Source organism: Budorcas taxicolor, chromosome 2 (genome assembly GCF_023091745.1).
Source record: "Budorcas taxicolor isolate Tak-1 chromosome 2, Takin1.1, whole genome shotgun sequence".
NCBI classification, from domain to species: Eukaryota; Metazoa; Chordata; class Mammalia; order Artiodactyla; family Bovidae; genus Budorcas; species Budorcas taxicolor.
In genome coordinates this window covers 157,591,196-157,618,838 of record NC_068911.1, presented here as the reverse complement: position 1 = coordinate 157,618,838, position 27,643 = coordinate 157,591,196, and the positions used below count along the sequence as shown (strand labels likewise).

The following is a 27,643-nucleotide window of genomic DNA, read 5'->3' as shown; positions in this document are numbered from 1 at the left end:
TTTTTCAAGCAAGAATACTAGAGTGGGTTGCCATTTTCCTCCTCCAGGGAATCTTCGCAATCCAAGGATTGAAATCAAGTCTCTTGTGTCACCTGCATTTTAGGCAGATTCTTTACCCAGCCATCAGGGAAGCCCCTCAGAGACTTTAGGTGATGTTAATGGTTAGGCATTTCCTGATCTTAGTAAAATAGAGACCTAACAGTAGTTTTCAGTATCCTATCATTTTGCCTTTTCATACTGTTCATGGGATTCTCAAGGCAAGAATACTGAAGTGGTTTGCCATTCTCTTCTCCAGTGGACCACATTCTGTCAGGCCTCTCCACCATGACCCGTCCATCTTGGATTGCCCCGTGGGCATGGCTTAGTTTCACTGAGTTAGACAAGGCGGCGGTCCTAGTGTGATTAGATTGACTAGTTTTCTGTGAGTATGGTTTCAATATGTCTGCCCTCTGATGCCCTCTTGCAACACCTACCATCTTACTTGGGTTTCTCTTACCTTGGGCGTGGGGTATCTCTTCATGGCTGCTCCAGCAAAGCACAGCTGCTGCTCCTTACCTTGGATGAGGGGTATCTCCTTAGTGCCGCCCTTGCTGACCTTCAATGTGGGATAGCTCCTCTAGGCCCTCCTGCGCCTGTGCAGCCTGTGAAAGAGGAACTCCCCAGGTCAGTAGGTGCCCAAGATGCTACTGGAGATGGGTGGAGAAATAATTCCAGAAAGAATGAAGGGATAGAGCCAAAGCAAAAACAATACCCAGCTGTGGATGTGACTGGTGATAGAAGCACGGTCTGATGATGTAAAGAGCAATATTGCATTAGAACCTGGGATGTCAGGTCCATGAATCAAGGCAAATTGGAAGTGGTCAAACAAGAGATGGCAAGGGTGAACATCAACATTCTAGGAATCAGCGAACTAAAATGGACTGGAATGGGTGAATTTAACTCAGATGACCACTATATCTGCTACTGTGGACAGGAATCCCTCAGAAGAAATGGAGTAGCCATCATGGTCAACAAAAGAGTCTGAAATGCAGTACTTCGATGCAATCTCAAAAACGACAGAATGATCTCTGTTCATTTCCAAGGCAAACCATTCAATATCACAGTTATCCAAGTCTATGCCCCAACCAGTAACACTGAAGAAGCTGAAGTTGAACAGTTCTGTGAAGACCTACAAGACCTTTTAGAACTAACACCCAAAATAGATGTCCTTTTCATTATAGGGGACTGGAATGCAAAAGTAGGAAGTCGAGAAACACCTGGCGTAACAGGCAAATTTGGCCTTGGAATACAGAATGAAGCAGGGCAAAGACTAATAGAGTTTTGCCAAGAAAATGCACTGGTCATAGCAAACACCCTCTTCCAACAACACAAGAGAAGACTCTACACATGGACATCACCAGATGGTCAACACTGAAATCAGATTGATTATATTCTTTGCAGCCAAAGATGGATAAGCTCTATACAGTCAACAAAAACAAGACCAGAAGCTGACTGTACCTCAGATCGTGAACTCCTTATTACCAAATTCAGACTTAAATTGAAGAAAGTAGGGAAAACCACTAGACCATTCAGGTATGACCTAAATAAAATCCCTTATGATTATACAGTGAAAGTGAGAAATAGATTTAAGGGCCTAGATCTGATAGATAGAGTGCCTGATGAACTATGGAATGAGGTTCATGACATTGTACAGGAGACAGGGATCAAAACCATCCCCATGGAAAAGAAATGCAGAAAAACAAAATGGCTGTCTGGGGAGGCCTTACAAATAGCTGTAAAAAGAAGAGAAGCAAAAAGCAAAGGAGAAAAGGAAAGATATAAGCAACTGAATGCAGAGTTCCAAAGAATAGCAAGAAGAGATAAGAAAGCCTTCCTCAGTGATCAGTGCAAAGAAATAGAGGAAAACAACAGAATGGGAAAGACTAGAGATCTCTTCAAGAAAATTAGCGATAGCAAGGGAACATTTCATGCAAAGATGGGCTCGATAAAGGACAGAAATGGTCTGGACCTAACAGAAGCAGAAGATATTAAGAAGAGGTGGCAAGAATACACAGAAGAATTGTACAAAAAAGATCTTCACGACCCGGATAATCACAATGGTGTGATCACTCACCTAGAGCCAGACATCCTGGAATGTGAAGTCAAGTGGGCCTTAGAAAGCATCGCTATGAACAAAGCTAGTGGAGGTGATGGAATTCCAGTTGAACTATTTCAAATCCTGAAAGATGATGCTGTGAAAGTGCTGCACTCAATATGCTAGCAAATTTGGACAACTCAGCAGTGGCCACAGGACTGGAAAAGGTCAGTTTTCATCCCAATCCCAAAGAAAGGCAATGCCAAAGAATGCTCAAACTACCACACAATTGCACTCATCTCACATGCTAGTAAAGTAATGCTCAAAATTCTCCAAGCCAGGCTTCAGCAATACGTGAACCATGAACTTCCTGATGTTCAAGCTGGTTTTAAAAAAGGCAGAGGAACCAGGGATCAAATTGCCAACATCCACTGGATCATGGAAAAAATCAAGAGAGTTCCAGAAAAACATCTATTTCTGCTTTATTGACTATGCCAAAGCCTTTGATTGTGTGGATCACAATAAACTGTGGAAAATTCTGAGAGAGATGGGAATACAAGACCACCTGACCTGCCTCTTGAGAAATCTGTATGCAGGTCAGGAAGCAACAGTTAGAACTGGACATGGAACAACAGACTGGTTCCAAATAGGAAAAGGAGTACGTCAAGGCTGTATATTGTCACCTTGTTTATTTAACTTATATGCAGAGTACATCATGAGAAACGCTGGGCTGGATGAAGCGCAAGCTGGAGTCAAGATTGCCGGGAGAAATATCAGTCACCTCAGATATGCAGATGACACCACCCTTATGACAGAAAGTGAAGAGGAACTAAAAAGCCTCTTGATGAAAGTGAAAGAAGAGAGTGAAAAAGTTGGCTTAAAGCTCAACATTCAGAAAACGAAGATCATGGCATCTGGTCCCATCACTTCATGGGAAATAGATGGGGAAACAGTGGAAACAGTGTCAGACTTTATTTTTGGGGGCTCCAAAATCACCGAGATGGTGACTACAGCCATGAAATTAAAAGACGCTTACTGCTTGGAAGAAAAGTTATGACCAACCTAGATAGCATATTCAAAAGCAGGGACATTACTTTGCCGACTAAGGTCCATCTAGTCAAGGCTATGGTATTTCCAGTGGTCATGTATGGATGTGAGAGTTGGACTGTGAAGAAGGCTGAGCGCCAAAGAATTGATGCTTTTGAACTGTGGTGTTGGAGAAGCCTCTTGAGAGTCCCTTGGACTGCAAGGAGATCCAGCCAGTCCATTCTGAAGGAGATCAACCCTGGGATTTCTTTGGAAGGAATGATGCTAAAGCTGAAGCTTCAGTACTTTGGCCACCTCATGCGAAGAGTTGACTCACTGGAAAAGACTCTGATGCTGGGAGGGATTGGGAGCAGGAGGAGAAGGGGATGACCGAGGATGAGATGGCTGGATGGCATCACGGACTCGATGGACGTGAGTCTGAGTGAACTCCGGGAGATGGTGATGGACAGGGAGCCCTGGCATGCTGCAATTCATGAGGTCGCAGAGTCAGACACGACTGAGCGACTGAACTGAACTGAACTGAACAGTAGTTTTCCACTTTTTTGTAGTGTCATGAAACAGTACTAGATCTGCTTTATACCCCTCATTTCTAGTCTGAAGCAAAACTTCCAACTTTTGCTATTTCGGCTTTGGTCTGAGACTAAGGGCTATTTAAGCCTAATCTATCCTGTCTTGTTCCTTGAGAGTCTTCTCATTTATTCATTTATTGATTCATTCATTCACTCATTCATATATTTATCCATCCATCTATCCCAGATCCTGCCACTCTGAATGGAGTATATAGCCCAGGAATCCCATGTACCCAGTGCCCCAATGTTAACAGTGACAATGAGTGATATCACTTTATACATAAAGGCTTAAAGCTGAACGGGCTTCCCAGGTGACGCAGTGGTAAAGACTCTGCCTGCCAACAGAGGAGACCCAGGTTTGATCCTGAGTTGGAAAGATCCCTTGGAAAAGGGCATGGCAACCTGCTTCAGTATTCTTGCCTAGAAAATCCCATGGACAGAGGAGCCTGGTGGGTTGTAGTCCATGGGGTCGCTAAGAGCCGGACACGCCTGAGCATGCACGCATACATCTGGAAGTGACCATTATTAGTTTCCTACTTGGTGCTGGATCTGCTACCTTGTGGATATAGGTCCCAAGATAATGGCCTTTGAGGCTTAACCAAAGTCTAAAAATTCAAATACTTTCTGCAGCACAGGCCACTACAGGAAGCAAGTAGGGTCACTTCCTTCTCCTGTATGAGATAACACAGAGCAACTCAGACTGTGTGTGCCCACATAAAGGCAGTCATACTGGGAAGGAAACAAAAATGTGTACCTGCCAATGAAAACAAATTTAGAAGTCACCTATAACCTATAAACCCCCCAGCAAACCTTACTGGTTAAAAATTTCACTTCCCGTGATAAAAATAAAAACCAGAATGACACTTGTAATCTTCTTCATCTAATATAGTATTTGACAACAGTTCATGGAAAATGCATTATTATTGTCTCAATTTATTAAAATAAAGCTCAGAGAGATAAAGTGACTTTCCCAAGTAACAGAGCTAATAAGTGGAATAATTAGATTTGAGGCTGAGGAAAATCCAGATTTACAGAAAGATGCCCAAGGAAATACTTTGGTGATCATATATCTAGTGGGTATGCTTGCATCAGTTCAGTTCAGTAGCTCAGTCGTGTCCGACTCTTTGCGACCCTATGAATCGCAGCACGCCAGGCCTCCCTGTTCATCACCATCTCCCAGAGTTCACTCAGACTTATGTCCATCGAGTCCGTGATGCCATCCAGCCATCTCATCCTCGGTCGTCCCCTTCTCCTACTGTCCCCAATCCCTCCCAGCATCAGAGTCTTTTCCAGTGAGTCAACTCTTCTCATGAGGTGGCCAAAGTACTGGAGTTTCAGCTTCAGCATCATTCCTTCCAAAGAAATCCCAGGGCTGATCTCCTTCAGAATGGACTGGCTGGATCTCCTTGCAGTCCAAGGGACTCTCAAGAGGCTTCTCCAACACCACAGTTCAAAAGCATCAATTCTTTGGCGCTCAGCCTTCTTCACAGTCCAACTCTCACATCCATACATGACCACTGGAAATACCATAGCCTCGACTAGACGGACCTTAGTCAGCAAAGTAATGTCCCTGCTTTTGAATATGCTATCTAGGTTGGTCATAACTTTTCTTCCAAGGAGTAAGCGTCTTTTAATTTCATGGCTGCAGTCACCATCTGCAGTGATTTTGGAGCCCCCAAAAATAAAGTCTGACACTGTTTCCACTGTTTCCCCATCTATTCCCCATGAAGTGATGGGACCGGATGCCATGATCTTCGTTTTCTGAATGTTGAGCTTTAAGCCAACTTTTTCACTCTCTTCTTTCACTTTCATCAAGAGGCTTTTTAGCTTCTCTTCACTTTCTACCATAAGGGTGGTGTCATCTGCATATCTGAGGTTATTGATTTTTCTCCTGGCAATCTTGATTCCAGTTTGTGTTTCTTCCAGCCCAGCGTTTCTCATGATGTACTCTGCATATAAGTTAAATAAACAAGGTGACAATATACAGCCTTGACATACTCCTTTTCCTATTTGGAACCAGTCTGTTGTTCCATGTCCAGTTCTAACTGTTGCTTCCTGACCTGCATACAGATTTCTCAAGAGGCAGGTCAGGTGGTCTTGTATTCCCATCTCTCTCAGAATTTTCCACAGTTTCTTGTGATCCATACAGTCAAATGCTTTGGCATAGTCAATAAACTATGGCTCAGATCATGAACTCCTTATTACCAAATTCAGACTTAAATTGAAGAAAGTAGGGAAAACCACTAGACCATTCAGGTATGACCTAAATCAAATCCCTTATGATTATACAGTGGAAGTGAGAAATAGATTTAAGGGCCTAGATATGATAGATAGAGTGCCTGATGAACTATGGAATGAGGTTCATGACATTGTATGCTTGCATAGATACATATTAATACATTTATCCTACATAAGCCAACAGGCAGAAGAAACACTCTGAAGATAGATGTGTGTCATTTTAAGCCGTGAAATTTAGATGTAGGATTTATTTCAGCAAATATATATGGAAAATTTTGCTACATGCAAAGCTTTGTGTGAAAGCCAAACATAAATTAGATGTGGTTCCTGTCTTCAAAGAGCTTCTTGCCTGTGGAAAGATGCACAAAAAACACAGAATAAATATAGCATGTGCATGAGTAATTAAACATGTGTGACACATCTCAGAAACTAGGTTCTGATATCATACGCAAGAATGATATTACTGCAGATGCTACACTATATTATACAAATGTGTGTATGTGTACTCAGCCATGTCCAACTCTTTGCGACCCCATGGACTGTGACCTGCCAGGTACCTCTGTCCACAGGATTTTCCAGGCAAGAATAGTAGATTGCCATTTCATACTCCAATGTAATACATATATTACATATATATATTGCACGTTATATTGCTTGTTTCCTGACATTACATTGCACTAGAATGTAATTTCCATGGGGGCAAGCACGTCATGTGAACATTTTTTAATGCTCTCTACCTAGCACGTAGAAAATAGCCAATACATTTTCATATGTATTGAACAAGTATGTATTTGAATGAATGAACATATAGAGAATGGAAAGGATTGCGTGGATTGTAGCCACCAATACCAGTAACCTGAATTTGATGTTGTGTGGCTCTTCTCCTGTTTCTGCAAAATTCTGTAAAAGATGCTAGCAACAGAACAGATACCGTTGCATATTTTGCTTGGATAACTCCGTTCAATATTCCATCCTCCATTGGCTTTAGTGGTTTCATTGGAGTATCTATTTCAAAGCTTTTCTAGGTGAGCAGTGTGAAAAGCAATCCGTTTGCCACAACTCATTAAGCACATCGGATGGCATTAGGACATATTTCCAGTTTCCTTTTATTTATGAAGCCATGTAGATAGACTGTGGTGAGCTTGAATGAACAAAGAAGCTGCATCAGTCACCAGGGATAGTGATTTCAGGAAAATTTGAGGAGTGAGAAGAAGAATACGATTACTTCTTGATTATCATTTTAATGACTTAACATTGCATTTCACGGTTATTAAAATGTCCCATTGGTTTTCTACTTCTGGTCCTTTCTTTTTTTTCTGTTTTATATGCCATTATCTTGAAGATTACAGAGGGTGAGATAGAAAACCACTTAAGGCATCTTAATCTTCCCCAGCATAAGCTTCTCTGCACTGAAAGTAGTTCTCTTTCACTCCAAGGAGAAAAAGATAATTTGGCTTTTGAGAGAAGTTGTGAATAGAATATTTATTTCATTTATAAATATCCCTTTTTGAGAAACAAGGGCTTGTTACATTTTGCTCAAACTTTTTAAAATATGTAATATTGTTGACGTCAGCCATATTTAATTCACATACAGAAGGCGATTTAGAAAATCAATTTTTGTAATTTTTTATTAGTTCCTTGACATCTCCATTTGAAAGCAAGTTGCAGCTCAATCCACTTTTAATTTGGGCCTAATACAAGCATTTTACATGGCTTTGCATCTACCCTTCCCCATTATTTACAGCATTAGATTAGTAAAGCAGATTCTTTCATTTGTTTGTTTTCAAGAGTGATTTAAAGATGCAGACTGAGATTTGTTTGCATTCTGCTACACTCAGCTACTTTAGATCTGCTCTGAGCACTTCTATTTCTTTCCTGAGTGTCTGTTCTGTTCCCTTGGTGTTTTGAAGGTATGATATTGTCATGGGAAGCATTCTGTCTTTTATTCCTGCTCTCAGCCAACTGTCTTTGCCCTTAGACCCTCTCTGTCAGTGCAGGTCAGAGGCGGTTTTATGGACCTCGTTCTTCAGCACCGGGGGAAGTGTGTGGGAGGGTGTGTGAAGGAGTCTGGCCCTCCCTCTTGAGGAGAGCATAGCTTCCAAGAATTTGCATTCTTAAAGAAACTACCCAGATGTTTGCTTTGCATAGGAAATGTTGGGGCCACTGCCTTTCCAGCCACCACTACCCCCCCAATTCTGTTTACACTGAAGCCAAAATGGTCTCAAAAAGCTGGGTGTGGATTACATAAGTTTATGCATTTGTCAAAAGCTTGATTTGTGTATTTCACTCTATATAAATTTAACTTTAGTAAAGGAATTTATACAAATATATGTATATACATATAAAACTGTGGCATTTTACTAGTTGAAGTTATCCTTTCTGTATTCTCACAGAACACAAAGGGTTCTGTAAGAATAGTAGTATTTTCATGTTGCAATTCTCATGCTGCAATAACAATCCTGGTCTCAAAAAAGAATGTCTTTACCTTGATTTTTATTCCTTTACTTCAGTACATTCATACAGAAGTTAAGCACATTTATCTTCCAATTTCAAATTTGGATGATGAATTGGTTAACACCTGTCTCCCCTGTCTGGGCAGAGACCTTGTCTTTTTTTGCCCAGCACAAAATACAGATCCAACAGAACCTCTTTAAAAGTGAACACTATCACAGCACTGAGGATAACTAGTCACCTTCTGCCCTGGGCTCATGGGCTGTTGAAAATGCCAGTCTGCAAGGGAATCCTTACAGGACAAAGAAATAATAATAATTGACAATAATGGGAAAGTATGAATATGAGCAGAGCACTTGTCCTTGGCAGAGTCTAGAAAATGCCACTTGAGCTGTGAAACCCCACAGTGAGGATCACAGTTAGTTTTTTAGCTAATTCTTTTTTTCTCCTTCAATCCCTAAATTTTTCTTTTCCTGAGGCTTGTATGTTGCCCCAATGTCTACTTTCAGAAACCAGCACCCCCAGGCATGGCTGCCCCTTTCGAGTGTGATAATGCCCAGCAGGTGGCAAAGAAGAACAGTAGCCAATGAACATCTTCCTTGTGCTGGCTTGTCTCAGCGGCTATTTAAGTATAAAGGAAGTACTTCCTGTCTCCAACACTTGCTGTCCATGTATTCCAAACAGGTTTTCATTTGTCTCCCCAAGCCTCAGTGTTTTCATATGCTGAATGGAATGATAACAGTGTCTCTCATAGAGTTGTTATGAGATTTAAATAAAAATGATGACTGTAAAATCCTCAGCACAGTGCCAGATACATAGCCGGCAAATGTTTAATAAGTGTCATGTTTGTAGTAGTAATCATGCTGTTGTGGAAGTTGAAAGCTATTTTGGGAAGTTCTCAGAGCATCCCAAAGGAAGAGAAGATTACCAGAAGTATATTAAAGGTTATTCTCTTTTGCCTCCAAGAAACAGCAGTCTTGTTCTCAGAGTTTATACCTTGATGTTTAAGTTGTACCCCCTCACTATAGTGACACTCTCATCTTTGATTTCTACTCTTATTTGCATTTTACTTACTTTAATTGTATAGAGTCTTGCTTTACTACAGCTGTGAGTGCTCTTAGGCTGTAGAACAGTGTGGGTAAGAATTGAATACTTATCAGAGTTACCTGGGAGTGATTTGAAGATGGAATATCTTCAGGAATTCTTTCAACCACCCCAGGTTACATAACTCTAGTTATCACTGGGAGAAGTTTCTACTTTGCCTTTATGTTTCTAATCTCATGGCAGAAATGTATATAAACTGCTATAATAATCTGCTTTTGTATTCCCACTACTTTAATTGTGCTACAGTACTCTTGCCTGGAAAACCCCATGGACAGAGGAGCCTGGTAGGTGCCGTCCATGGGATCGCTAAGAGTCGGGCACGACTTGAGCGACTTCACTTTCACTTTTGACTTTCATGCATTGGAGAAGGAAATGGCAACCCACTCCAGTGTTCTTGCCTGGAGAATCCCAGGGACAGAGGAGCCTAATGGGCTGCCGTCTATGGGGTCGCACAGAGTCAGACACGACTGAAGTGACTTAGCAGCAGCAGCAGATCTTTAAACAGCTCACTTCTTTTTATAGATTTCACCTTCTGTGAAAGTCTAATCTAAGGTAGTTACTCATCGAATCAGACCACTTTAATTCTCTGCACAACAGAGAATCTCTGTTTTTCATTTGTTATTTTATTTCTTCAGTTGTTCATTCATTCCCAAGGATTGGAACCTCTCCCATCCCATTCATAATAAATAATTGTTTTGAATGCACTGTTGAATCCTTCTGTGTGATGGCACTGTGATAGGATATAGTGGTGCTCCAGCTCTCATCAAGGCAGTTGTAAGGGAGGAACGTGCTGTGCAAACAAACAAATGAAAGTGAATAAGCGTGTAATCCCAAATTTTTGTGCATACCCTGGAGGACAAGAACCTTGTCTTAACTGGGGAATTGAGAAAGTTTCATTGAGCAAGGATAATTTTAGTTCAGATCTGAAGAGTGAATACAAGTCACCTAAGTATGTAAAAGGCAAACATAGTGTTATGTGTGTAAATACATACCTGGTGAGTGGGATGGGAGGGTTGTTTCAGGCCTCTATGGCAGCAACAAAGTCTATGAGTCTATGATGGGAGCACATCCAGCAAACTAGAACAAAACTTCATGGGTTGGTCACAAAATGCAAGTAGAGATGTCAAGTAAGACAAGAGTCTGGAGGCTGATGAAGAAGCCAGAGGCAGAGAAAGGAATTGGGAGCCCCTGGCATGTGGATGTCATTTAAAGTCATTGGACCAGATAAGGAAGAAAAGAATCTAAAGCAGAGCTGAGGTTAGCATGGCAAGTCACAAAGTAAGGAAGAGCCAGTAGAGGTGACTGTGAAAAGTGGTGGCCATTCAGGAGAAAAGAAAACTGAAATAGAGTATAGTCATGGAAACCAGAGAGATGGGTTTCATGAAGGAGGAAGTAGCCACTGTGTCAATTCTGCTGAAAGGTCAACAAAGATTGTATAGTCCTTAGGGTAGTACAGCAACGTAGTTTGTTGGTGACCTTGGCAAGTGCAGTCTCCGGGATATGATGGGGTCAAAATTGCAACTGGAGTGAATTGTGGACAGAACACAAGATGAGAAAGTGAAGGTAGCAACTCAAAGCAACTGTTTAAAGAAGCTTAGAATATACTTCCCCCATGCCTGAAGATGAAATGTTTGTGCCTAAATGCTCACCCCCTCAACAAAAACCTTAAAATACCTCTTTGTCCAAAAATCCTTGAAAGAAACCTAATAAAACAATTCTTGTAGATGCAGATGTGGTGTGCTCAGTCATGTCCAACTCTTTGTGATCGCATGGATTATAGCCCTCCAGGCCTCTCCCCACCCAGGGATCGAATCTATGTCTCTCATGTCTACTTCATTGGCAGGGAGATTCTTTACCACCACCTGGGAAGCCCAAAATAATTCTTACCCATCTAAACTTTTGTCTGTTTGGGAAAATCTCTTTGATGTTACCTCCTTGTGTGGAAAACCCCCCACAAAAATATCTCTCACTCTCTAAGACCTAGTTGGTATTTTTTCTTTTTATGCTGCAGAATAACAGACTAAGAAAATATGCCTTTGAATTGAAAATGAATGACCTGACCTATTTTGTGTTGGCCGCTGAGACGGAGTCAGATATGGACGAATGGATCCACACCCTCAACCGAATCCTGCAGATCAGTCCTGAGGGGCCCCCTCAGGGCAGGAGGAGTGCAGAGCTCACGGATCTGGGGCTGGGTGAGCACACTACCTGCCTCCCTTGCCAGCTGTGACCTGTGCATTTGGTTCATTTTAGCTGCTAATAACCCTGGTAGCTGTCAGGTCTAGCTCATCCAACCCTGAGCTATTTGCTCCAGGAAATCACCCCCAGACCTTTACTTTTACTGAATAGTGGGGGTCACCTTACAGAGGTATGATTTTTAAGTTGACTAGCAGTGATTTGAGGCCGACATCCAGCAAATAATATTGGGAATCATTGATCAGCAATATTTTAAAATATGACCATGTCTAATGGGATGTTAGAGGGGAGATTCTGTGTTTCATTGATCCCATTAAATTTAATTAATGAACATTACTGTGTAATGACAAATATGCATCCTTTCCTTATAGTTGAAAAGCATCTTTCATGTGTACTTTTGACCCCATGGAGATAAGGCAAGTTGTGAAAGTTCCATAAATTTTGCATGAGATCAGAGATTTTTATAAGATAAAAAATTATTCTTCTTCCCATCCCAGTTCTTTCATCAGACTCTAATCCATTCTAGGCAAAGGGAAGAGACCAAGAGAAAGGGGGAAAAATGGTGAAAAGAAGAGGAGGAAAACAGGTTTATATTAATAGTCATGTGGAAGACAAGTTTATTCTCAGACTCAGTCACTCTTCCCAAAGGAAAACTGTTCTAAGACATTTTGCACAATACCATGGGACATTAAAACCAGAAAGTCTTTATTTTTTTAGTTAATTTATTTATTTGACTGCATTGAGTATTAGTTATGACACTCAGACTTAGTTGCCCCGGGGCATGTGGGATCTTAGTTCCCCTACCAGGGATTGAGCCCACATCCTCTGCATTGGAAGGAGGATTTTTAATCACTGAACCACCAGGGAGGTCCCCCAAAGAGTCTTTAAGTTCTGGTAGCCTATCATGTACGAGAGCCATGGGATAGGGAAGAATAAAATTAGTGTTGATTTTAACACCTGCTATAGACGGTAGTAGGTGTTTCACACTCATGATTTACTTAATAATCATCAACTAAAATATTAATATTTACAAAGTCCTAGAGAGTTTAACTAACTAAAGCTAGAATGTAGGTTTTATGCTGATGGCCTGAGAGAATTATCAAAAATATTTTCATATGTAAGAAAGCTTTAGTATACATTGATGAAGTGAGACAAGACAACCCCAAGTATAAATGTAGTATTGTAAGGGTTCAGAGTTCTTATGGGCACAGGATGGTGTCATGAAGAGTGTCCCAAAATGATCACCAGGACATCCTATTTCCAGGCCCAGTTTTTCCAACTATATGGGCGACTAGAGCCAGGGCACAGTGAAGGTATCTTCTCACCAGTGTCCATCCTTCATCGCTCTTGAGTCTAACCCAGTTTCCGTATGTCACAGGCTTGAAAAATGAGTGATTCATGAGGATTATTTAATGACCTGGTCTTGATGTATCTTTTCAAGATTCCCTGGATAATGCTATAACTTGTGAAAGCACACCGGAGGAAGCTGATTCTTCAGAAAACAGCCTGCACCCAGACTTCACGAAAGTAATAAAGCTGACGTTTTTCTGTGCAAATAAACTCGAATTACTTATTACTTATCACTTTCATGGAAAAAATGTAAATGCTTTCTTTTAAGATTTAGACTAAGAAACACAACAGTCAGAAAACAAAAAGCATGTTTCTGTAAGATTGCAGAGTGTTGATGGATGATATTAAAACAGTGTTAATACTAAGGGACTGTTTCTTGGCCATATGTATGGGGCTGGGCTGTAGGTTTGCAGCCAAGTAGAAGCTAAGAACTGACACTTTTTCTCTGTAGTACCTCACAGAGACTGAAGAGACTGTCAAAGCAACTCGAAACATGGAGAGGCTAAATCTGTTCTCACTGGATCCAGATATAGATGTAAGTCAGAATTCTCTTTAAGCAGATGTGAACTTGACTTGTACAGTTGCAGTTTATAATTTAGAAGCTCTTTTCTTATGATGGGTGTGTGTTGAGTAAAACTTTCCAAACTTTTTTAGAGCTTGAAACTTCAGAAAAAAGACCTTTTAGAACCCGAGTTTGTGATCAAACCATTTGAAGAGAAGGCCACCAAGAGAATCATGATCATTTGTAAAGCTCTCAACTTAAATCTTCAGGGATGTGTGACAGAGAATGAAAATGATCCGATAACAAATGTAAGTTTCTCTTCTGATACATCCTGTACCCTCAGCCAACATCACACCACCCTCGTTAAAATCTTTTCTATTCCTGATGATTCCAGGAACTGAGTTCACACCCTCTATTGTACCAAGGAATATGATTGACAGCACTTTTCCACTTGACTAAAGTGCACAAGTTCTGAAGTAGAATTGTCAATTATACTGCCACAAAATTTCCCTTTTAACTTACAGAAGAAGCAACAAAAGGACTCTGCTTTATGGTTCTTTCCATTAAATCAGCCCAATAGTTCAGAGTTTCCAGATATACTGTTTGTATCTTCCTGGTGGAACTTGATGGCTTTTAAATCCACATTTTTATTTTAATGTTCATATGTTAATTTTAATATATATTAGAGAAAATTAATAGTGAACAAATTAACACTATGATTTCACAGCTACTACTGCTTACAACAAGGCTAAATAGTGAGTCAAGTAGAATAATATATAAATATTAAATAAATAATACATGTAAATGGTAGGGGAAAAAGGCGCTTCACTGATATTTGGGAAACATCACTGTACTCATTAAATCAATAACAATTCCTCTTCTTACTAAATGGGCTCTCTTGAGAGTTCATTTTTAGTATTCTAGGGGACATTCTATACTAATTGTGAATGTATGGGTGGGAAGGACACATTTTGTTAGCATAAATATCATCAAAGGTTGAACTATAAAGAAAGAAAGAAAAAGTACTCAATCTTAACATCAGAAATCCTTGTTAATATATTGGCGTGTCCCTTTTCATTCTTTTTTAATGCATTCTGTTCTTATTTCTAATAAATCATCCTTCAATTGTCATCTTTCACCTTAAAGAACTTATTTCCAAATCCATGATACAAGCCACATCTGCTTTTAGAAGGTAGAAACAGTATGACATTTTTCTGCAAATTGTATACACAATCCGTATACCTCTCTATTTATGATGTAGTAAAATAAGCCTTGTTAGTTTGACGGTGAGTAGCAGGCAAATGGGTGAACCCTTTCAGAAAGACTGTAACTTGCTTCCGTTGGGTCTTCAGCTACCTTAATGTTTCTCTGAGCCTGCTTCTTCCTGTTCCAGTAGCAGGGTAATGGTGTGTGCTGTGGACCTCAGGTTTAATGAGGAGAATTTGTAAATATGATGCATGTAAGATATTGATGTTTTCAATGTTACCTATGAGATTCTTGTTGACAAATGAGCTAAAACTGAAATGTATTTCCACTAAGAATCTTCCCCCCAAAAGAAGTTTCTTCATATTTTATAAACTGTAACTTGCCCTAGGTATGTGACAGAGTGAAAGTAGTTAAAGTTGTGTTTATTTATTCTCCAGCAAATACTTTATTCAGTGCACCTAATGGAGCTAGACTTGTTCTAGTTCAGTTCAATTCAGTCACTCAGTCGTGTCCGACTATCTGTGACCTCATGGACTGCAGCACGCCAGGGCTCCCTGCCGTCACCAGCTCCTGGAGTTTACTCAAGCTCATTTCGATCAAGCTGGTGATGCCGTCCAACCATCTCATCCTCTGTCGACCCCTTCTCCTCCCGCCTTCAGTTTTTCCAAGCATCAGGGTCTTTTGCATTGAGTCAGTTCCTCACATCAGAAGGCCAGAGTATTGGAGTTTCAGCTTCAGCATCAGTCCTTCCAATGAACACTTAGGGCTGATCTCCTTTAGGATGGACTGATTGGATCTGCTTGCAGTCCATGGGACTCTCAAGAATCTTCTCCAACACCATAGTTTAAGCATCAAGAATTGCGCTCGATCTTCTTTATATTCCAGCTCTTACATCCATACATGACTACTGGAAAAACCATAGCCTTGACTAGACGGACCTTTGTTGGCAAAGTAATGTCTCTGCTTTGCAATATGCTGTCTAGGTTGGTCATAGCTTTTCTTCCAAGGACTCTTTGCAACCCCATGGACTATACAGTCCATGGAGTTCTCCAGGCCAGAATACTGGAGTGGGTCGCTTTTTCCCCTCTCCAGCAGATCTCCCCAGCCCAGGAATTGAACCAGGGTCTCCTGCATTGCAGGCAGATTCTTTACCAACTGAGCTATCAGGCAAGCTGCAGACTTGTTCTAAGTACTGGAGAAACAGCAGGGAACAAGATGAACAAGGTCCCTAGCCTCTTGAAGATTAGAATCTTTGGGAAAAGACCGAAGTAAATAAGGAAACAAATGAATTAACTAGAAACTTGCACACTGTGCAGAGTTCTTTAAAGTAAATCAATATATAGAGATATGATACAGAATAACTGAGAGGAGAGCTACTGAGGATAAGATGACCACAGGAGACCTCTCTGAGAGGGTGACATGTGAACAGAGACCAAGGCTGAGAAAGGGAAGACATCAGGTCAGGGCAAAAGGTTCCAGGCAGAAGAAAGAACAAGTGTGAAGTTCCCTGAGACTGGTAACGTTGGCAGATCCTAGGAACTGAAAGGAGATAGTAAAGGCAAGGGCAGACCAAGAGGGGGTGGGAGAAACAGCGCAGAGTAGGAGTAGATAGGGTCTTCTACACTGTAGTGAAGAGTTCGGATTTATTCTTAGTGTAATTGGAGGCTCTCCTAGGGTTTGAAGCACTTTAAAATGGTTTGATCTAATTCTAATTCTTAATTCTAATTTAAGAATTTGTGTTCTTAAAACATCCCATCAGAGGAATGGACTGAAAGAAATGAGGTGATCAAGGAAAACAGAAGTTTATTACTACAGTTCACAGAGTGGCTTGCTCTAGGACTGGCAAAGAGGAAGGAGAGGAATGGATGGGTTTGACTGACGTTTTGTAAATTGAATTGACAGATTTTTTGGATATGTGGGATATACAGGATAAGGAGAAGAGAAATCTCAAGGGTGAGTCTCTAGTTTTTGCTTTAGACCCTTATAGGCATAGGGGTGTCCTTACTAGGAGGACAAGACTAGAGGAAGAGCAGATTTGGGGGATACAGGCCAAAAAGTACATTATGGCCATGTGAAGCTTACTTGGCCTACTCAATATCCAAATCAAGATGTCCATTAGGCAGATTCAAACACATGTTTAGAACTCAAGGGAATGGCATGAACAGAGATATAAATCTGAAAGGCTAGTCCAGGCAGTGACATACAGGGAATCATGTAGAAATTTTTGTGTATGTAAGAAATATTAAATGGATGAATATTGAAGTAGCCAAAGAAAACTCAGAAGGAATGGTCATTGATGTAGGGATAAACCAGGAAAGACTGACTCATGAGGCCAAGAAAGAAAGAGTCAGCTGTGTGGAATGGTGCTAAGAAGCTGAGTAACATGAAGCCAGAGAAAAGCATGGTAGATGTGGCCACATGAAAGATGACTATAGCAGGAAAAATGTTCCTTTATGTGAAAGTGTTAGGAGGAGTATTCAGAACATATTTTCACTTGGGATTTAAAAAAATAAAGTAAAAAAAAAAAAAAAACTAGAAACTTAGTCTTGAAACTATTTAGAAATATCAGGAAAATTTAACCTAAATCATAATATCCCTTAATCATTTTATTAAATAAAAATGAATTCTTTTTTGACCAAATACATCCTTCTTGTTGTTGTTTAGTTGCTAAGTCATGTCTGACTCTTCTGCAACCCCATGGACTGTAGCCCACCGGGCTCCTCTGTCCATCGGATTTCCCAGACAATAATGCTGGAGTGAGTTGCCATTTCCTTCTCCACGGGATCTTTCCAACTCAGGGATCAAACCCAAGTCTCTTGCATTGGCAGGCAGGTTCTTTACTGCTAAGCCACCAGGGAAGCCAAAGTACATCCTTAAGTGTGATTAAAAACTCAAATTTAGAAACAAACATCAAAGAGAATGGGCTTTCTTTCCAGTGCCAGGGGCATGCGACCCCCTCCACGTGGATTCCTGTGTGTGCGTGTGAAGTCACATCAGTCATGTCCGATTCTTTGAGACGCTATGGACTGTAGCTCTCAAAGCTCCTCTGTCCATGGGATTCTCCATGCAAGAATACTGGAGTGGGTTGCCATTTCCTTCTCCAGGGGATCTTTCCAACCCAGGGATCAAACCCGCATCTCTTGAGTCTTGTGCATTAGAGGGCAGGTTCTTTACCACTAGCGCCACCTGGGGAGCCTGTTGGATTCCCATCTTTATATTAAAGCCCATATTCAGAAGCTAAACATTTGTATTTGGCTCAGTCTTGGGCAAGAGAATATGTCCAATTCAAAGAGCAGCTTTTGGGAGCCCTTTCATATCTGTCACACCAAAGGGATAAGTTGTTTTCAAGTGTTCTGTATGTTTGTATCATTTTTAATTAATTTTGTAATTGATACAAATGTTAAAACAAAAACTAAGAAAATACTTTCAAGAATAGTTTCAAAGTGCTTATAAACAATGTAAAAAACTGATAAAACAGGCTCATCTGGACTCAACTTCAATTTTATATGTAATGGCATTGTTTTAAAAAATCTTTTTGCGATTATTCAATGACACTCATTTATTCATGTCGCTATTTTTAAACTCATTGTTTTTAACTCAGCGAACATGCTTTTAAACTAATTGAAATGTTTCTCCAAGTTGCTGAAGAGCCAACAACAATGCAGTTGCATTTAATGAATGAGCTTTTAAAAAGACTCCCCAAAAGAACTTTTTCATGATGAGGAAACAATACTTGACAGCATATAATTTTTCAGTCAGTCAATTGAAAACCAACTTCAAGTTGACGGCTTTAGAGTATAAAATATTTCTTTGAAAATAGAAATTGATCCAAAAATCTGAACTAATGAAGCTGCTTTACAGAAGAAGTACATTTCATGTTCTTAAATTTTTTTAAAGAGAAGTACAGAATTTTAAGCAAGAAACCTATGATGATTTGTTGGGCTTTGTAGGTGCTTTACTAAACAAATATTTATTGAAAAACCAGTGATTCAAAAAGTAAGATGTGACATTTAAGTTGAAAAGATGAATTAGAAGAAATAAGTGAATCACCATATGAGCTTTATTTTTGATTGATTATCAAAGTAGGTAATTTATTTCCATTAACAAAGCAGAAGTGAAAATCGAAAGGGGGCAATCTGCAAAATAATAATAAGGATTTTTTCCTGTGACCTTCAATGTGTTTTGGGTTCCTACCTGAATTATTTCATTTAATTTTGTATTTTTCAACTCTTGGCAGACTACCAGTACCACAAACCAAGAGTTTTTCTAAATTAAATTGGTAAAATATGAAACTTTTACATTTTGTCTTATTTTTTTTAATTTGTTGAATTTTATATTATATGTATAATTCTAACAGCAAGGGATCTGCCAGATATTGCTAATTTTAAGGAATTAAACTAATACCCTTATTATAAGCTAGCCATATTCCTGCATTTCAAAGAACACAAGATACTTATTAAACATTCAGCAAAATTGATGACATGAGTGAATCTGTATAGTGATAAACTTACTCACAATGTGTTTTCTGTATATATATAACCTACCTATCCACAGAATATTGGTGGATGAGAGGCATCAGTTCAAGATTAAGTAGCATAAACAAAACTTTAAAAACTTTTTATAAGTATATACATTTTAAGAAGTCTATAGTTAATTACATATGCATGTATTTACATATGTATATATAATTACTCATGTGTATATTATACATATATCTGTGAATATAATTACATATCTATATTTCTGTCCTATTTAAATTCTATTGCATTTGACATTTTTCTAGTTGAAAATTATTTCTTTATTAAATCTTTCTTCTTCAGTGTCTGTGATACTCTGGCAGCATTAAACATTTTTATCAACTTGTTTTAAAAAATCCCTCTCCACTCCCCAGTCTTCTTTGTAAACTGGTTTTCCCTCTCCCATCTCTATCCCATGCATGTTCATATTTCCTAGGATGCCATTCTGCCATTTCCTAGGATTTTCTCTTTTTTTCATTTCATGCTTGAATAGGAACCCACACACCCAAATCTTTCGTTTTCTACTCTCCAGCCCAATTTCCTCGACTGAGCTCAACACTCATATATCCCACTACTCCTGGAATGTGCTACAAATGACTTTCTGTGCTGAAGAATTCATCTTTGTATCTTCATCCTATACATTAGTGAATGGCATTGTCATTCACTTAATTTCTATAGTCCCAAACCTGAGAATTTTCTTTAATTTATGGCCCTGTGAACCATCTCTCCAACCAACCAACACACACACACACATGCAATGCGTTTCCAAGGCTTCCAGTTGTACCTCCCTAATGTTTCTCAAGTGTATTTTCTACAAACACATCCTACTGTGCTTCCACTCTGATCTCACTCTAAACCTGTGTTGTTTCATGTCTTTGTGACTTTGCTCATGTCACTCCACTCACTGGAAGCCCTTATAAACTCCTCTTTACCAAACTTCTACTTCTTTACTCAAATAAGAAACTCTTCCTTCCCTTTCCATCTTCCTTTACCTTCTCATTTTCCCTTTAGTCATATCTTCCTCTTCCTTCCTAGCATGGTAGCAAGAGGTCAAGAGGGCAGTCACACTGAGGCTTGGAGCTGAGTGAGCCCAAGAGCCCCAAATGATTCGGGGGAGAAAGCCACATGGAGACTGAGAGGTGCCACGCCCTTGGACTTGTCGGGAAGTGGGGTACTGTGCAAGGTAGAACAAAAGAGGCAGCGAGAGAAGATGCTACTATGATTGGGAGATGGGTTACTTTGAAACCAAAAGTAAACTGATTGAAGAAATAAGTAATTATTGATGAGTCAGGTTTTTCACTACTGGAAGAAATCTTTACAAATATGAAAAAGGGAAAGCTTAGAAAGAACTTTTGAGGATCTTGATTGGAAATGGAGCTACAGCATGAACCCATGAGTTCTTTGCAAATATTCACATACAGATAGTGATAAAGAAATCATTGTTAACACAACCTCCTGTGCCTGAAGCACAATGAGGCCGAACAAACTGAAACATAAAAGTTTGGAGCAGAGAGAGGTTATTGCAAGGCCATGCAAGGAAACAGGTTGGCTCGTGCCCTAAAAAGCCTCTAGCTCTGCAAAAGGTTTCAGCAAAACATTTTTAAAGGGAAGACGACATAGGCATCTGAGGGTGTGATCAGCTTGTGAACAGTTTTCTGATTGGCTGATGGTGACGTAGCAGGGTCCTGTTGCAGGGGTTAACGTTATTCATCCTTAGGCTCAAGGAGGCCTGGGGCTATGTGCTCCTGGTCATCAAGTGGTTCTTCCATTTTCTTTTTTTCTTTTTTTGTGGGGGGCAGGGGGGTTGCGGGGGGACGAAGGGTGGATTTCATATCTGCAGAACAACTCAGGAAATCTGCATGAAATACTGTTATCTAGGGCTTCCCAGGCAGCTCAGTGATAAAAGAACCCTGACTCCACCTGCCAGTGCAGGAGATACCGGTTTGATCTCTGGGTCGGGAAGATCCTTGGAGAAAGAAAGTGAAGTCGCTCAGTCATGTCCAACTCTTTGCAACCCCATGGACTGTAGCCTACCAGGCTCCCCCATCCGTGGGATTTTCCAGGCAAGAATACTGGAGTGCGTTGCCATTTCCTTCTCCAGGGGAATCTTCCCGACTGAGGTATTGAACCCGGGTCTCCTCCATTGCAGGCACATGCTTTGCCATCTGAGCCACCAGAGAAGGCCATGAAGAAGGAAATGGCAACTTACTCCAATGTTCTTCCTAGGAAATCCCATGGACAGAGAAACCTGACAGGCTACAATCCATGGGGTCACAAAGAGTTGGACACGACTGAGTGACTAAACAACAACTATTAATATTATCTAGGTACTTCCGAGAGGTGCTAAAGCAAAGGATATGGGGGAAGGCCTGTCCTGGGAGGGCCCCATGGGGTCCTGCTCAGTTACAATTGTAGCTGTGAATATTGTGTGCATGTGTGTATATGTGTGTGTGTCCCAGAAACAGTGAGCCTAACAAGCACCCAGATCTTGATTTCAAAGTGTCACCCTCACTCACAGGAACCAAGGGTCTTTGGAGGAATGGCTGGGGCATGAAGAGTAAGGATGAACCTGGAAAACCTTGTTGGGGACAGAAAGAGGTACTCCAAAAACGATGAACATAGAGACATAGGAGCTACACTGAAGGGTGTACCTCTAGCCAAATCTAGGACAACTTGAGTATCACTCTAAATAATGATAGTAAGCGATGGAAATTTACTGAATAAAATAACAATCTGTGAGTCTATATACATATATATATGTGTGTGTGTGTATATTATATGATTTTATACAAATATTATATTTTGCATATTGTATATAAAATACATAATAAACTTCCAGTGCAGGAGGCACAAGTTTAATCCCTGGTCAAGAAACTAAGATCCCATATGACTCATGACTCAACCAAAATAAAGAAAGAAGTAAGGAAAAATATATTTAATGACTATATAACATATGTAATATATAGTATTATATATTGCATATAACATAAATAGAAATATTATACTATATAAATAGTAATAATAGCTTACAGTGAATGGTGTCAGATTTGTGATCTCCAAAGATTTAATTTCAGGAACAGGGACCAGGCTTGATCACTCAAGAGCTTTTGTGTAGCAGAGTTTTATTAAAGTATGAAAAAGGGACAGAGAAAGCCTCTGACATAGACATCAGAAGGTGGACAGAGAGTGTCCCCCTCACTAGTCTAAGTGAGGGAATTATAACTGTTTTAGTTAGTTATTACAATAAATCAAAAAAATGTCTCAAGGTTGTAAAGATCTTACTAGACACACTCCCATAATTTACATTTTAAGAAGACAGGATTAAAACTAAAAATAGAAAGATTTTACCGGACCCACTCCCATAATGTATACATACTAAGATATCAGGATTACTCAGAAGGTTTTCAGAAAGAATGCTCAAACTACCACACAATTGCACTCATCTCACATGCTAGTAAAGTAATGCTCAAAATTCTCCAAGCCAGGCTTCAACAGTATGTGAACCATGAACCTCTAGATGTTCAAGCTGGTTTTAGAAAAGGCAGAGAAACCAGAGATCAAATTGCCAACATCCATTGGATCATCGAAAAAGCAAGAGAGTTCCAGAAAAAACATCTATTTCTGCTTTACTGACTATGCCAAAGCCTTTGACTGTGTGGATCACAATAAACTGTGGAAAATTCTGAAAGAGATGGGAATACCAGACCACCTGACCTGCCTCTTGAAAAATCTGTATGCAGGTCTGGAAGCAACAGTTAGAACTGGACATGGAACAATGGACTGGTTCCAAATCGGGAAAGGATTACGTCAAGGCTGTATTGTCACCTTGTCACCTTGTTTATTTAACTTATATGCAGAGTACATCATGAGAAACGCTGGGCTGGATGAAGCACAAGCTGGAATCAAGATTGCCAGGAGAAATATCAATAACCTCAGATATGCAGATGACAGCACCCTTATGGCAGAAAGTGAAGAAGAACTAAAGAGCCTTTTGATGACAGTGAAAGAGAAGAGTGAAAAATTTGGCTTAAAGCTCAACATTCAGAAAACGAAAATCATGGCATCTGGTCCCATCACTTCATGGCAAATAGATGGGAAAACAGTGACAGACTTTATTTTCTTGTGCTCCAAAATCACTGAAGATGGTGACGGTAGCCATGAAATTAAAAGATGCTTGCTCCTTGGAAGAAAAGCTATGACCAACCTAGACAGCATATTAAAAAGCAGAGACATTACTTTGCCAACAAAGGTCCGTCTAGTCAAAGCTATGGTTTTTCCAGTAGTCATGTATGGATGTGAGAGTTGGACTATAAAGAAAGCTGAGCATGAAGAATTGATGCTTTTGAACTGTGGTGTTGGAGAAGACTCTTGAGAGTCCCTTGGACTGCAAGGAGACCCAACCAGTCCATCCTAAAGATCAGTCCTGGGTGTTCATTGGAAGGACTGATGCTGAAGCTGAAACTCCAGTGCTTTGGCCACCTGATGGCAAGAACTGACTCATTGGAAAAGACCCTGATGCTGGGAAAGATTGAAGGCGGGAGGAAAAGGGGTCGACAGAGGATGAGATGGTTGGATAGCATCACTGACTCAATGGACATGAGTTTGAGTAAACTCTGGAAGTTGGTGATGGACAGGGAAGCCTGGCTCTCTGCAGTCCATGAGGTTGCAAAGAGTTGGGCATGACTGAGGGATTGTACTGAACTGCACTCACAGAAAGGAGAAACTGTCCTCAAGCAGGATACATTGTTCTTATATAATCCTTAGTACAGAGTTTAAACTGAGTTGTTTGTTATGTAATCATCAGTTCTTGGCTTAAAGAAAAACACGTTTTATGTGACTAAGACTAAGGAATGTAGAGGAAAAAAATAGACATTTGTCCTTTCCTCCTCCTTGAGAATTCTAGACCCCTATCTCCTCCTTGAGAGCCCCAGACCCCTCTCTCCTCCTTGGGGACCCCAGACTTCTTATCAACCTGCCTAGTAATTGACTCTCTCAGTAGTATTTTATCTATTGTGTTATTAAATACTGTACTAAAGAGGCTATTGTCTGTGTAATGGTTTTATGTCAAAACCACCAATTCTTTTTTCTTCCCGCAGATTGAGCCTTTTTTTGTGAGTGTGGCACTTTATGACCTCAGAGACAGCAGGAAGATTTCTGCCGACTTCCATGTGGATCTAAACCACACTGCTGTCAGGCAGATGATCTTAGGGGCATCCGTGGCTGTGGAAAATGGAAACGTAGACACTGTCACTCCCAGACAATCAGGAGAACCTCACATCAAGGGATTTCCAGAAGAATGGCTAAAATTTCCAAAGCAGGTTGCACTTCTGTTTATCTCTCATAGGAGGGAAGATGTTTTTTCCATTGTTCTTACCAATAGATTACATAAGATGAACAGTTTTCCAAATAAAAAATCCCCTAAAGTTGTACTGTAAAAGTAGACTTTTGTATGTCTTCATTGTGGTTTCCTAGATGCTTATTATTTGTTTTCTTTGTATACAGGCTATATTTTCTATAAGCAATCCACACTCAGAAATTGTTTTCGTGGCCAAAATTGAAAAAGTACTGATGGGAAACATTGCAAGTGGTGCTGAACCTTATATTAAAAATCCAGACTCCAACAAGGTAATGCATAATCTTTTAATAAATGATTTCAGTTACTTTCAAGAAATAAAAATCACACTGCTGATAGGTTACAGTGAACAATGTCAGATTCCTGATCTCCAAAGATTCAGCTTCTGGACCAGGGGCCAGGTTTGATCACTCAAGAGCTTTTGTGTAGCAGAGTTTTATTAAACTATTAAAAGGGACAGAGAAAGCCTCTAACATAGGCATGAGAAGGGGGACAGAGAGTGCCCCCCTCACTAGTCTTAGCAAGGGAATTATATACTTTTTCAATTGGTTATTACAATAAATCAAAAGAATGTCTCCAGGCTGTAAAAATTTACCAGACCCACTCCCACAGTTTACATTTTAAGATGACAGGATTAGAATTTAACAATAGAAAGATCTTACCAGACCCACTCCCATAATATACATTTTAAGATACCAGGATTAGTCAGAGAAGAAGAGAAGGTGATGGCAGCCCACTCCAGTACTCTTGCCTGGAAAATCCCATGGACGGAGAAGCCTGGTAGGCTGTGGTCCATGGGGTCGCGAAGAGTAGGACACGACTGAGCGACTTGACTTTCACTTTTCACTTTCATGCATTGGAGAAGGAAATGGCAACCCACTCCAGTGTTCTTGCCTGGAGAGTCCCAGGGACGGGGGAGCCTGGTGGGCTGCCGTCTATGGGGTCACACAGAGTTGGACACGACTGCAGTGACTTCGCAGTAGCAGCAGCAGGATTAGTCAGAAGGTTTTCAGGAAGGAGAAACTGTCCTCAAGCAGGATACGTTATTGTTATATAATCCTTAGGACAGAATTTAAATTGAGTTGTTTGTTGTGTAATCATCTTAAAGGAAAAAAAAAAAGTTTTATGTGACTAAAGAATGTAGAGAAAAAAAAAGACATTTGTCCTTTTCTCCTCTTGAGGATTCCAGACCCCTATCTCCTCCTCGAGAGCCCCAGACCCCTTTCTCCTCCTCCGGGACACCGGACTTATCAACCTGCCTAGGAATTGACTTTCTCACTGCCTTGATGAGTCATCAAGTTTGATAAATATGAGTCTTGAAATAGTCCCTTGTTAGTGAAATGAGTATCCAGTTGGAAATTTTTAAAGTGTATAGTCTCAGCTTATGTTTTTCGATACAGTAATTGTAAGTGAGAATCTAATGGTGAAAATAAATTTATGAGGATAAAATTTTAACTCCCAAGGACCAAAGTGTTAACAATAATGAAAAGTTAGGATTAATCTGACTGGAAACAAGGAAATACAGTTTGCTAAGACATCAGCAATGCTTATGCAGAGCTAAGTAAAAAAGTAAAATAATTGTTTACCAAGTTATAATAATACCTAAATGATGAAAGAAAGAGGAAAGAAAATGCCATAAGTTCCTTAAATGGTGGGACTACAGGACATTGTTTCTGCTTTCTCTTTACTGCATTTTTAAAATAATTGAATGTTATTATTTTAATAGAAAATAAATACAAAAAGTTTTTATTATCCACCCAAAGATGTATTTTGGAAAATAATGTATAATAATTGAATTTGAGGGTGTGTGACAGTTAAGGACCATGTCTAACATATTTATGAGAGAGTGCTTGAAAACCCAGCCTGCCACCTATTTTTGTAAATAAAGTTTTATTGAAACACATTTACACTGATTCATTTAAGATTATCTTTGGCAGCTTTCCTACTGTGGTGACAGAGCTAAGAAGCTGAGACAGACTACATGGCCCGCAGATCGCTATATATTTACCATGTGACTCTTGACAGAACAGATTTGCTGACTGCTGTCATAACAAAAAGAAATATAGGACAAACCGTGAATGTAAATTTGATAACTCTTTCCATTCAATATTTTAAGGTCTCTTATGTCAGGAAAAAGAAAGGGGCGGGGGTGAAGTTGGTGTTCCAAGATAAGATGTTTTCTGCATTTAAAATTTCTAAACTAAGAAGAGAGACTTCCCTGGTGATCCAGTGGTTAATACTCTACGCTTCCAAAGCAGGGGGCACTGGTTCGATCTCTGGTCAGGGAACTAAGATCCAACATGCCACGTGGGATGGCTGAGAAGTGAAAAAGGAATAAAGAGAGGATGTTTAAAAAATAATTAAAGAAAAACAATGCAATAATTTCAACACAGACAGCATCATTTCACTCTTTATAGGGTAGAATCTCTGGGCCAGTAAAGCAGGATTTCACTGATTTTCAATGTAAGATAACACAGAAAAGTATTTGTTCCCATTTTACATGGACTGTTTCTATAGTGATGTTCTAAACAATGTCTCTATTTATTTCCTTAGTATGCACAAAAGATACTAAAATCCAACAGGCAGTTCTGCAGCAAGTTGGGGAAATACCGCATGCCGTTTGCTTGGGCAGTGAGGTAGGTTGACAATTGCAACCAACAGAATAGAAATGCATTTATAATCTACATTGAAAGCTTCAGTTTTGAACATGTCTGTGTTACCTGTTATTTTTAACATGCCAACACCTAGAAGAATGCCAATGTGTTCATCTTCATAAATAAATACCTGGAGTTCCCTAGAAACATGTGTTTTACAATTTAGCAAGTCAGCTCATAATAGACTGGGACCATGACACAGGTACATTGTATGTATGGTATCCAATGGTCATAACATCTGTATTATATAAAATTCAGATGGAAGCACCATGATTTCTTATGCAGCTACATGTTTCCATCTGTGCAGAAAACACAGGTCTATATATGGATGGTCACATGAAGCTATCAGATCAATCCCTGAAACTCTCTGATTTTGGTACTT

The 27,643-nt window shown here is 39.8% G+C and overlaps 1 protein-coding gene across 1 annotated transcript in view; it reads left to right on the top strand.

Moving 5' to 3' along the window:
* DOCK10 (dedicator of cytokinesis 10) overlaps window positions 1–27,643 on the top strand; it is a 306,412-nt gene that overhangs the window by 186,414 nt on the left and 92,355 nt on the right. The window contains exons 8-14 of the mRNA XM_052636059.1: window positions 11,495–11,678; window positions 13,121–13,206; window positions 13,481–13,564; window positions 13,684–13,839; window positions 24,351–24,572; window positions 24,757–24,879; window positions 27,161–27,243. Coding sequence (XP_052492019.1) covers window positions 11,495–11,678; window positions 13,121–13,206; window positions 13,481–13,564; window positions 13,684–13,839; window positions 24,351–24,572; window positions 24,757–24,879; window positions 27,161–27,243 — 938 coding nt within the window. The remainder of the gene's footprint in view (window positions 1–11,494; window positions 11,679–13,120; window positions 13,207–13,480; window positions 13,565–13,683; window positions 13,840–24,350; window positions 24,573–24,756; window positions 24,880–27,160; window positions 27,244–27,643) is intronic.